Here is a 13,269-nt window from a genome sequence, read left to right as displayed (position 1 = left end):
TACTATAAAACCATATTAAATGCCCAGATGACACAAAGATAAACATGAAACAAAGTATTCCCAAAAGGGAATCATAATGGTGGAACCATTTGAAGTTCTAAAGGGTGGGTCTGTGTGTGTATTTAATCAAGATTATTAAGAATTCATGCTTAAACAAAGTAAATGAATGACTGAATAAACAAATATCTAGGGAGAAAGGCTAATTTTGCTTATAAAGAGTTCCATAAAACATGTAAGCACCCCTCTCACCAAAGGTAAAGCTTAACTTCAACTCCTAACCCCCAAGTATAGGCTGGACTAGAGGCTAAATCTCAAGGAATACAACTTAAAAAGGGAGAAACCCACCTACCTAGTGATCGAAGATGACATCACAGTATATTTGTGGGTATAATTTCCCCTACCTGATGTGAGGGTAAATTTCACTTGTGGTATTCTTTCCTCAAATTTAAAGCTTCAGTCTAATCACAAAAAACAGCAATCAAACTGGAATGGAGGATCTATTAACAAATGCCTAGTATTCTTCAAAATTGCCAAGTCCATTTAAAAACAAGGAAGGAAAAATGATTGTCATATACTACAGAAGGCTAAAGAGCTACTTGCATTGTTATAGCAAAATCCACAGGCTGTGTGGTCTTTAAACAAAACTCACTGATTACCAGTCTGCAGGCACAGAAGGCCAATGAAGCAGTGACAGATTCTTTGTCTGGTGAGGACCTATTTACTGGTTCATAAATGTTGCCATGCTTACATGATGGGAGGGAAGCCTCTGGATAAAGGCACTAATCCTATTCATGAGGCACTCACTCTCACAACCTAAATACTTCTTTGAGGCCATAATCCATCATACTAGGGATTACATTTTAATATGCGACTTTGAAGTAACTAAGTATTTAAACCACCACATTCTGTTCCTGGTTCCCAAAATTCATGTCCTTGCATGCAAATATACTCATTCCATCCCAATAGTCTTAAGTCATTACAATAACAACTCCGGAGTGTCATCTAAGTACCATCTTCATTAGAAGCAGATTCAATGTATAACTTATATGCAGACAAACTGTTCTCCAACTGTGAACCAATGACATAAAATATGTCCTTCCAAAATACAACATGACAACCAGCATAGGGCAGTCTCATTCCAAAAGGGAAAGAGAGAAAAGGAAATCTCAGATCTTAAATCTCAATAGTCTTGAACAGAAGAAGCTCTGACCTCTAGTCTTTGTGACGGTTAGCCAATGCCTGTGAGGCTTCTCCCAATGGCCCTCCTCTCAGTGGCTCTCTAAACCACGTGACCACAATGTTCCTGTGTCTAGCACATACACGGGGCCCTAGAGCCACACCTGAGATGGTGAAGGAGTGCAGTGACAAGAGTATGGGACAGAAGATCTGTGGGACAGCACTGAGCAGTAAGCACAGAAGACGCACAAAAACCTGAAATGTCTCCTTTGAAATGATAAGCCCACGTCCCTGCACTCTGGGTTATCAGTGGGAAGGACACCAATAGTATCTGAGGACAGATCGGGCTGATCCATACTTATTTGGCCATACTACTTGTCTTCTCTACCAAACACACTTTCTCATTTTTATAGTACTAAATATTTTCCAATCAATAATCTCTACTTATTTTCATATTAAAAATTATTTCCTTCATTGCAGAAGAAGTGGTGGCCAAAATATAAGAGTTGGAAATGGGAGCAGTGCTCTGAAAGACTGCCTTTTGGACATAAAGGGGCCATTGCACTGAAAAACTCACAGCAGCTGTGGTACCTACCCAAGACACATACAGGTTCTCATGTGTCAATATTCCAGCACAAACAGAGAAGGGCCCGCTCCTTGATGAGAAGCTATTGGCAATTAATGGCTGCTGAATGTGGAAGAGTTAATTTTATTCAGGGTATAACCACTGCTAGTTAAGTTGCTAATGTAGGTCATTAATCACTAATTAGTAACTCTGTACACAGGCAAAATAGTAATAAAGCAAAATAAATTAACATTTTTAAAAACTTATTTTTCTTATTCTATTTTATAACCAACATCTAAGAAAAGCCAAGCTGTACCTCCAACACTTTTCTTAAGAGATTTCAGCCAAGTTCATCACTTACAAGTTCTCCCATCCAATGACACAACCATTATGTCATCTAATTTTCCTAATTTACATATTGTTTTAAAAAATCTAGAGTCTATGCATGAGAGAAAATTATGTATAATATTTGTGACTCTGCATCTGGCATGTTTCAAGCTTAGCTAATGATCTCTACCTCTACTCATTTTCCTGCAAAGGACTTAATTTCATTTTTCTTCCTGGCTGAATAGAACTCCATTGTTTATAGATAACATGTTTTCTTTATTCATTTATCTCCTGATGAATATCTAATCTGATCCTGTGACCTGACTATTGTAGACAGTGCAATAGTCAGCACAAATTTGCAGTTTTCTTCAGCAGATTACTCAGGTATATTGCCAGAACTGTTAGAGTTAGATCATATGGTATTACAGTTTGGGTTTGTGAGGAACTTCGCAGTACCTTCCACACCAGCTGTCCTAAGATTTATATTCCCACCACACTGTTCCTTTCCCGCTGCATCCTCGCCAGCAGTTGCATGATTTCTTCATATCAGCTACTCTGACTAGAGTGAAATGGAATCTCAGCCTAGTTCTGATTTGCATTTCCTGATGGATAAAGATATCAAGTATTTTTCCATGTATTTATAGAGCATTTGTATTTACTCTAGCGAATTGCTCATTTTTTCCATTTATTGATTAGGTGAGTAAAGTTTTGATACATATTTTTTTGAGTTCCTACTATTTCCCAGATAGTAGTCCCAGTAGGACAAATAGATGGAAAGATTTTCTCCCCATTCTATATGCTGTCTTTTCATTATGATTAATATTTCCTTTCTCTGCAGAAGCTTTTTAACTTGAAATGTAATCTGTCAACCCTTTCTAACCTCCTCAGCAACAGGAAGCCAAAGCCTGTGCACGCCAATATCTTGAAGTACTTCCTCTACACTTTCCTACAGGAGTTTTAAACGTTTTAAGCCTTATGTCCAGGCCTTAATTTTTAAACTGATTTTTGTGTAGAGTAAGAGGCCTGCTCTCTGCTTGCCATACCATTTTACCACATAAGGATGGAGACACCTACCCAGGTCCCCTGTACAAGACACTAATTTCATTCATGAGCAATCAATTTACGACCTGATAACACTTCCCAATGTTCCCACCTCCAATTATTATGTTAGGAAATAAGGTTCCACAAGCTTTTTTTTGAATCACAGAAGCATTCAGACCACAGAAGCAACTAAACAAAATATGAAATATTGGAAGGCTCCATATAAGAGAAAATGGCCATTGATAAAATACAGATAAAAACCAGGAATACTTAGCAACATACAAGTGCTGATTTCTTCATTTTGGCAAATATACTATGAAACTGGAGCATTAGAAAAAGGAGACATTGAGTGACTGCTAGAAGGAATTCTGTATGTATATTTTCTATAAATATAAAAATTTTCAAAAATAAATTTAGGTACTTCTGGTGGTGCTTTTCTGTAACTCCAAAAAAGATTAAAAAAAAATTTTTTTTAAAAGGAAAGGAAACATAGTGTGTTGCATTAGAATTAAATGAAGACTATATCAAAAACACAAAAAAACTTTTAAAGCTCTATCTCTGAACAACCATCCTATGAGTAAAATATGAATAAGCATTTTATATAGAAACAAAATAAGGTTATCAACTCAACATTGCTATTCAACATTTTAATAAACTGTTAATGATATGCAGAAAGTGTTAATGGGCAAAAAAATAGAAAAAAGGTAAATGAATTAAAAACGTAAATAAAGAGCCATTTCTTTGATACTGGATAATATCATGTACATAAACAATAAAAATACTATATAACCTCAGAACAAAACTGACTTTTTAAATTGCCAGATATAAGATCAAAAATACTTTAAAATCCATTAAAATTTTCCATATCAGAAAAGTTATACATTTAAAATATAGAAATATCATACATGATACTATAAAAGTACCAAATACCTAGTGAGTGTAATAAAAGATATGAGAACTCTATTAATATAGGAAGAAGGACAAGGATGGCCTTAAAAAGATCACAGGTTTTAATTGGTAGCTGGAGATCATTAATCCTACTAAAACAGGGAGAATTGGAGCCCCAATTGTTTTAGAACTAGCTCTGTAGACCAGGCTGGTCTCGAACTCAGAGTGATCTGCCTGCCTCTGCCTCTACCTCCTGAGTGCTGGGATTAAACATGTACACCACCACCCCTGACTTTATTTCTTTGAAAGTTATTTTTTTATAATTTTATTTTTTCTATTTTTTGTTTTATGTGCATTGGTGTCTTGCCTGCATGTATGTCTGAGTGCCAATGTCAGATCTTTAAGTTATAGGCCGGTATGAGCTGCCATGTTGGTGGTAAAAATTGAAACCCAGGTCCTGTGAAAGAGCAGTCAGTTCTCTTAAACGTTGAGCCATCTCATCTCTTTGAAAGTTTTGCTCTGTAACTTAATATATAGGCCAAGCTGCCTTGGAACTTATGACACCCCTTCTTTCTCCTTGGCCTTCCAGATGCTGGGAATTAGGGGCCTGAGCCACCACACTCAGCTTCTCAGGACTATTTTTATGCTTTCCTGTTACTCTGTGTTTATTTCAAATAAAAAGGAAAAGGCAAGGCAGCATCAATTGCCAGGGCTCATGGCACACACCAATAACCCCAATATGGACTACAGAGAAGATTCTATAAGAACAGAAAGGGGCCAGGGCCAAGGGTGGTACACATCTTTAATTCCAGCGTTTAGAAGGAGAGGCAGGCAGATTTCTGTGAGTTCAAAGCCTGACCCCCCCCCCCCAAAAAAAAAAAAACAGAGAGTGAGAGGAGAGGAAATTAAACATAAAAAATTGGTTTTCAATCATGGAACAAATTAAAACTATGCAACATGATATGATATAATGATGAGAATCTATATAATTTTCGCTGCATCAAGTAACTAACAGAAATGTAACCATAAAAAAAACTCAAAGAACATTTTACAAAATAATTGTTTTCTAAAATCTTAAAAAGTTTCAAGCTTATGAACATCAAGAAAGTACTAAATCTGGACACAGTAGAGTTCATCTTTAAATCTCAGAATTTGGGAGGCAGAGGAAGACAGACCTTTGTGTTCCAGGCCAGCCTGGTCTACACAGTGAGTTTCAGGATAGCCTGAGCAATATGAAGAGACCCAGTTTCAAAAACAAAACACAAGTAAAAACAAGAAACCACTGAAGAAACAACTTCAAAGGACTTTAAACACACAAACTAATATAACATGTAATTTTGAATTATTTCTTCTGCTGTAAAAGGCACTAGGAGAAGTAGAGAATCAGAATGACACTTGTAATGAATTTCAGTATCAGTTTCCTGACCTGGATGTTTTCATTGTAAAAAATCTTTTAGGAAATGAAAATGTGTTACATTAAGTGATGGGGCAGGTCACCAAATCCACAAAAGACTAAGTACAAAGAGAACTTACAACTTCCCCATAACAATTTTAACTCAAATGCACATACACATACACATACACATACTCTCTCTCTCTCTCTCTCTCTCTCTCTCTCTCTCTCTCTCTCTCTCTCAAGGGAAGGACAGAAATAAGAAAATCGTGTCTGAAAGTATGATTATATGTTACTATGCAATATGTTCCTATCATGTGTTGTCTAAAAAGCAGACAAATACAGCAAAGGGAAATAACACCAACAACTCAGGTGACCAGCTAAACTGGATTGTTCTCTATCCTGCACAATAACATCAGAACACACAATCTTTTCAACCATAAATTGGTCAAAATAAAACCATCACAAAGGAATTCTGAACATGGAAACAGAGTAAATGAAGTCCTTCTGAGTAACTGCCGTGGCTACAATGCAATTAAACATATAGCACCAGTCAATGGAACAAAGAAAAACCTGAAAACTACATTAAAAAACAAAACAACAACAACAAAAAAACTCTAAAAATGTAATAGAAAAGAATGCTAAAAATAAAAATATTATTATTTACTCTCAAGAAGGTAGCAGCCGGTTGCGGCGCACGCCTTTAATCCCAGCACTCTGGGAGGCAGAGGCAGGCAGATTTCTGAGTTCAAGGCCAGTCTGGTCTACAGAGTGAGTTCCAGGATAGCCAGGGCTATACAGAGAAAAACCTTGTCTTGGAAAAAAAAAAAAAAAAAAAGAAGGTAAAAAGCAAAATGAATTAAGATGCAAAATATAAGACAAAGAGTAGAAATTAATGAAAACCACTAAAGAGGCTTACCAAAACCCCTATTTTTAACCCTTAACAATAATGACCTTACAGAAAGATTATCAATTATCAGAAGAGGGGTGAGGGGAAGCTAATGTCACAATAGGTTATCACATGTCAACTTAGAAAAAAAATGTAAGAAGCATCTTTTTTCAACATACCAGAAAAACTGTATAGTCATATGCATTAAACAAATTGAACTAGTAATAAAAAACTACCCCATCCATGACAGTATCATTGGTGAATTCTACCAAACATATAAAACTAATTCCAGGGGCTGGAGAGATGGCTCCGCGGTTAAGAGCACTGACTGCTCTTCTGAAGGTCCTGAGTTAAAATCCCACAACCATCCGTAACAAGATCTGACAACCTCTTCTGGAGTGTCTGAAGACAGCTACAGTGTACTTACAGATAATAAATAGATAAATCTTTAAAATAAAATAAAATAAAACTAATTCCAAATCTTCAGACTACCAATACTTTCATAAAGAATTCCAATTCAATACTGCAAAACTACCCTTGAGTGAATGTTTCTCATGAGCACAGCTGTAAATATCTTTACATATCAGGCCATCATATTAGCATAGGCTTCCATGAATTAACGATGCAGACCACAATCTCTACAACACCCACAATAATAAAGACTTTCCCTCTGTTTCTGATGTTTGATCACCAATTTCTTTTTTATTTTATGACTTTCCCTCCTTTCCAACTTTGGTTCCTTGGTAGACAGGTTGGCAAGAAAGTCTATGCTTACCAGTAGGAAACTTAGGCCCTTCAGAGATGACTTAAGCTCTAGCTATTAGCTCAATCCATTTGATTTGCTTTGTGCATGCTAGTCCAGATCTGCTTATGGACAGATCTCCCTAAGATTTTTTTGTGTGAATGAAAAATTTCTTTTAATATTATCTTGGTGTGAAGAAAACAATGAGTATGAATCTATCTCGTTTCAACCATGAAAAAAGAATTAAAGATGTCTATAAAGGGATGAGAGAGAGAGTTCAGTGGTTAAAGCACCTATTGCTCTGCCAGAAGACCCAGATGAGGTTCACAGCACCTGCATGGTGGGTCATAAGCATCTCTAACTCCAGTTCTGAGGACCCAGCATCTTCTTCTGGCCTCTGTGTGCACTGTACATATATGGCATACATACATACATACATACATACATACATACATACATACATACATACATACATGACAAAACAAAAATAAAATTTTTAATTTAAAAAAATGTCTTTAAGACAATTAAAGGTCTAAAGACAGTTAAGTAGGTCAGCATTTGGATGTAAAATGCCCCAAGATGGTATGGTCCCTAGCCCTAGACAATGGCCACTGTTTTTAGAGGCTGTAGAACCTTTAGGAGGTGGTGCCTCCTGGTGGAAGTGGGTTGCTGGGGGCAAAAGTTAGCAACTGTAACCAGCCCTACTTCCAGCCCTAGTCTCTCTTCTCCCTGGTCTGCTGAGATGTAACAATCCCCCTCACATCATAATTCCTGCCACATCCATCACTGTGCCTTCCCCACCATAATGAGCAGCTATACACTACCAGCCCAGCCAAGAGAAGCCTCTATCCCTGATATTCTCTGTAAGAAGTATTGCTCCTTCTCCATTCATTTATTCCTCTTTTTAATTATTTACATCAGTATAGACTCTGTAATATCTTTCATACTTTGAGTTGTAATTTAATGCTTAAGTTACTCAGTTTCTGAGATCAGTGATTTCAGAATTTTGTCCCTGACTCCCACTCTAGCCAGAATCAGTCAGTTCTCTAAATAACTCTCTTTTCTTTTGTGTGGAGCATAGTATTTCAACTATTTACAAACCCTGATGTAAGCTCCAGATTTGTTCAGCTATTTCTGGATATCATTTCTTGTCACCCCTTAAGTTAATACAAATAATACCAATAGGTTAGACTGGTTGGCCAACAAGTCTCAAGGATCTCTCTCTGCAACCACAATGTTGGGATTACACACTATATGGTTACACATGCCCACCCTGATGTCTGACTTTTTCTAGGCCATGGGTACTAGAGATCAAACTCAGGTCTTCATGCTTTCAAGGCAAACTTTTCCAGCAGCACTGCCTCCTCCTAGACTACACACGCAAAAACATTTTCCCTCTAATTTTCAAGGTCTAAAACCCAGGAATTGAGTCTAAACAGTGTAAACATGAAGCTTAAATTTAATATATTCTCAATAAGCAGCATCTTTATTAGTTCATACTTATAATTTATTTTCTGGTTTATACTTTTATCTCAATTTTAAAGAAACTCAGCTCCAGCCATGCAGTGGTGGCGCATGCCTGTAATCCCAGCACTCTGGGAGGCAGAGGCAGGCAGATTTCTGAGTTCGAGGACAGCCTGATCTACAAAGTGAGTTCCAGGACAACCAAGGCTACACAGAGAGAGAGAGAGAGAGAGAGAGAGAGAGAGAGAGAGAGAGAGAGAGAGAGAGACTCAGCTCCAATAACTTGGCATTTAAACCTTGAAGGGAATAATGAATACTGTACACAAATCTGCTATACTTTTAATTTCTAAACATTAAAATAAAATCCATCATTTCCATCCTGGTGAGATGGCTGAGGGGTTAAGAGCACTCACTGACTGCTCTTCTGATGGTCCTGAGTTCAATCCCAGCAATCACATGGTGGCTCACAACCATCTATAATGAGATCTGAAGCCCTCTTCTGGGCTTCAGCTACAGTGTACATACGTATAATAAATAAATCTTTTTTTTTTAAATCCATCACTTCCTATGATTTATAATATTTAAGCCAGAAGTTGACAACTTCAATTTCTTACCCAAATCCTGTTCTTAATCACTTCAGATTTGTAAAGAACTTTTCAACTTCCCGATACTTTCCTTCTACAACATCTCACCAGAGTGTCAAAGATATTAAATTATTTGTCCAAAATTGTGGATGAAAGAGAAGTTAGTGTTCAAGAATGTGTAACACACCACTATGCAGGAAGTAAAATCCTTGCCTTGTTAAAATGAACTGCTACTGAGCAATTCTACCCACCATCACCACCACCAATGTTATCTGGCACAAAAAACAATGTCAGCATTTCGGTTTCCAAGTCAATTAAGGAATCAAGATGTCATCAAGACTAAATGGGATTGTGTATCAATGTCACTCATGCCCGTAGATTTTGAATAAACACTTCTTCCTCCTTCCCAAGCCCTGGGCTTTCCACTGTAGTAATCTACCTTCTCAACCACTTACATACAGGTAATTCTTTCTCATTAGCCATAAAAGACTTATGAAGGTAAAACTAAATCAGTGATGAATTATTACTAATATTAGGTCGAGTAAGACAAACCTAATTGACCTGTTCATGAATTCCTGTAACACGAGGTAAGGGAGGTTTCTCATCCAGGAACATGATAATCATACATAACTGCTGGGCTGGCTACAGTGCTTATGTGCCAGAATAACACACTCAATACCATAAGGTTATGGGGCTTTAAAAAAAAGCTCTTACAAATACAAAATGTAATAGAGAAATTATGAGCTAGAAAGGAAAGAGAAATACATACAAAGAGAGTATGCAAGCAGAAATATGGTTAATCTTGACTGTGAACTTGACTGGATTGAGAAATGACTGGATATATTTGAGGGTATTTGAAGAGTTAGTTAGATCATGACAACTCTGATCTAAGAATAGCTTAAATTAATGATGGATTCAAAATATAAACAGACTACTGGGAGATGATAGAACTGTTCAAGGTGGGAAACAGTTGGGAGAAATTAGATCACGGGGGGGGGGGGTGTATTTTCTTGGAGGCTTCTCTACCTCATCCTCTTGTAGCCATGATATGATTTTAAAGCAAGCAAACATCAGTTGACCTCTCTAAAACTATGATCAAAATAATCTCTCCACTTATGTTGCAACCTCCCACAATCTTCAGTGCATCTCCAATATAAAAATAAGTAGTAACCGTATCACGGGCTGACCAATGGTTCTTTTCAAAGTTTCTGATTTCTTACATCTGATGTCAAATCTTAACGAAAAGTTCTTCCCATGTTACTTCACATTTTATGTTTACATTACTTTCACATGTTCTCTTACTTACATACCTCTTTAGACCTCTACCAGACCAGTTAGTCAATCTCTTATAAAGAAATAATACTGCCCTCCCCCACCCCAAAGTCTTTCATTTTGTTTAACTATTTAAAATCCTTTGTTACAAATTTCATCAGTTTGCCTATTATCACAGCGACTCACCCATCTGCAGATACTGGAGTCCCTTCTGGTTTGGAATATTCTTCCAAATTTGAAATGTTCACTTGTGTTTGCCTTGAGGTTACTATCTGGCTATTCTGAGGAGGTTTGGTTTTCAAGTCCTGAAAAATAGTCTTACTATCTGGAAGAGAAGACTGTGCGACTTGCAAGTCCAGTGGAGATTTAGGTCCTAGAAAAACTAAAGATTCTTGATCCTGTGCTACTGGTTTACAGGTCAGTAATTTGGAGGTTGGTTCCAATGACCTTGAAGATACAATTCGTAGATCAGAGTTAAACTCACTATTAATCCTTGTTTTAGAAGCAGGATCCAATGAATGAAACCTTTCATCTAAGGTTCCACTATCCAACTTGGAGGAAGTCTTGGGACAAAGAGTTATACGAACACATGAAAGTGCTTTTCTATTTGAAGGTGGAGTAGGTGCAACAGTACAGTCAGGGGCTGACTGGGAGACCATAGGACTGACCTTGGCTTCAACATTTACCATATTAGAAAAGTATGATTGAGGTGTATGCTGAACCTCTTCTACCTCACAATCCTGAACTTGAGAAAGACAGTGTTGTTTTCTCATGTGGCCATCTACATCTGGAGGTTTGCACTGTTGCTGATCAGGAAAGTCAGGAGAAGGATCTGCAAGTATATAATCCTGGCACTGAGGAAAGAAAGAGTGATCTTCTCTTATTTCATGATCTACATGTGGGGCTTTGCTTTGCTCAGAGAGTTTTGGCTGTTCAAGAAAAATGCAAGCAATGTCTGGACAAGAGGTAGAAGGGCATTTTCTCATATGAAGATCTGTATGTGGGGTATGGCTTTCTTCAAAGAGCTCTTGTTCAAGAAAAATGCAAGAAGGAAGATCAGGAGTTATAGTTACATTCTTCTCTTTTATCTCTACTGTAGAAGTTAGTTTGTCCTGGCTAACAGTAGTATCCTTACCAGAAAACTGAGCTCCCTTGAAACTGCTGGCATTTGTACTGACACTGGGTTCAGAATGGCTGACTTTAAAACCTGATCCTTTTAAGAGTTTTCCTTTTTGATGAGAATGCTCAAAATCAACAGGTAATTTTTGCCTTTGCCTGCTACTGTCAGCTAAAATAGTCACTGGTCTATAACTATGCCTTTCAAGTGATGAATGGGAAGAGGCTTTCTGTTTAAGATCTCTAGAAATCTGTTCTTCGGGGATATGAGGCTTCAGCACCCCTAAAGATGGTCCAGGACACTGGCTACCTGCAGTAACACCAACCTTACAACCAGAGGAATCAGAAATGCACTTAGAGTGTTCGTGAGAAGAAAAAGTGATGGAAGTAGTGAACTGCTTCTTGGGTTCGGGGGGCAGTATTTGAGATGAGGAAGGAAAATCCATTTCTTTAGCTGGCACACAAGTAGGTCCTACTAATTCTGATGGCTGGGGATCCATGGACGCATGGAATGGCATTCCAACACCCTCGCTAATTTTGATGTCATCAGGTACAAGTTTTTGAAATGGGGGATGACTCTGTAACTGAAAGGAATTCCCTACTTTGAAACGGGGATTGCTCTGATCTATTGATCTGGAAAGGTTGATGTGCCTGCCTCTCCATGATGATGGGCTCCGATGTCCTCTAATCAAGTCTGAAGGTTCAAAAGATCGAAAAACACAACGGTGGCTGTCTGGTCGTGGTTGTTCAGCAGTAAGAGTCCTGAAACATCCTTTCTCGTGGCTCTCAATAATAATGTGACTACATACAGCTTCGGGCAAACATCCTATTCCTCGTGGACTCTGTAAGCCCTAGAAGATATAAATAGGTTCCCACTTAAAGTAATCCAATAGACTTATACTGATTAGTTTTATATTCAAGCTAAAAATGACCATGAGTGTTATCTAAGAGAGATCAAAGGAACTGCAGGAAAAAAATGAAAGTTTACAGAATAAAATGGTTCATGATAATTAAGAACACTTAGGAAACGCTTTTAAAATTGTTCTACTTGGGGCTGGAGAGATGGCTCAGTGATTAAGAGCACTGACTGCTCTTCCAGGACCCATGTTCAGTTCACAGCACTCACATCAGGCAAGTCACAACCAACTGTAAACTGAGCTCCAAGGACTCAATGCCTCTGGCCTCCAAGGGCAACTACATTCATGTCCACATTCCTACATGCAGACACACACATATAGACATACTTGAAAATAATAAAAATAGCCAGGTGTGGTGATGCATGCCTTTAATTCTAGCACTCAGGAGGCAGGGGCAGGTAGATCTCTGAGTTGGAAGCCAGCCTGGCCTATAGAGCAAGTTCCAGCTATGCAGAAAAATCCTGTCTTGAAAAATAATAATCTTATAAATAAAAAATAATAAATAATCTGTCTTAAAAAATAATAACAACTTTAGTAGCTTTATTTAAATAAATTATTATTATTCCTAAAAATGAACACATATACTCATATCAAACACATACCAAAAAAAAAAAATTCAAAACTCAGCAGTGGGACTGTGGGTAGCTCAGTGGTAAAGTACTTCCCTACCATATATAATAGGGTAAGTTTGATCCCCGGCATAACACACATATAAACTAACACAAAAATGTCAATAAACAAGATATAAATATGAGAAATAAGGATATTAAAAGAATGTTCAACATCAAAAAGGACATCCCTATGAATTATTTTTCAACTCAAATATTTCAGAAATTTGAAATAAAAAAGGCCAACACACAAAAAAATGCATGCTATATGACTTCATCTTATGACA

The 13,269-nt window shown here is 37.4% G+C and overlaps 1 protein-coding gene across 6 annotated transcripts in view; it reads right to left on the bottom strand.

Annotated features, from left to right (window-relative positions):
• The window catches only part of Alms1 (ALMS1 centrosome and basal body associated protein), a 99,499-nt gene that overhangs the window by 45,208 nt on the left and 41,022 nt on the right, over positions 1 to 13,269 (bottom strand). For all 6 annotated transcript variants that reach the window (XM_052174170.1, XM_052174171.1, XM_052174173.1 and 3 more), the window contains one exon: positions 10,528 to 12,308. In XM_052174170.1, coding sequence (XP_052030130.1) covers positions 10,528 to 12,308 — 1,781 coding nt within the window. The remainder of the gene's footprint in view (positions 1 to 10,527; positions 12,309 to 13,269) is intronic.

The sequence above is a fragment of the Apodemus sylvaticus genome, chromosome 2 (assembly GCF_947179515.1).
Source record: "Apodemus sylvaticus chromosome 2, mApoSyl1.1, whole genome shotgun sequence".
Classification (NCBI taxonomy): Eukaryota; Metazoa; Chordata; class Mammalia; order Rodentia; family Muridae; genus Apodemus; species Apodemus sylvaticus.
Note: the sequence above shows the minus strand (reverse complement) of the source record. Positions and strands in the feature narration are given on the sequence as shown.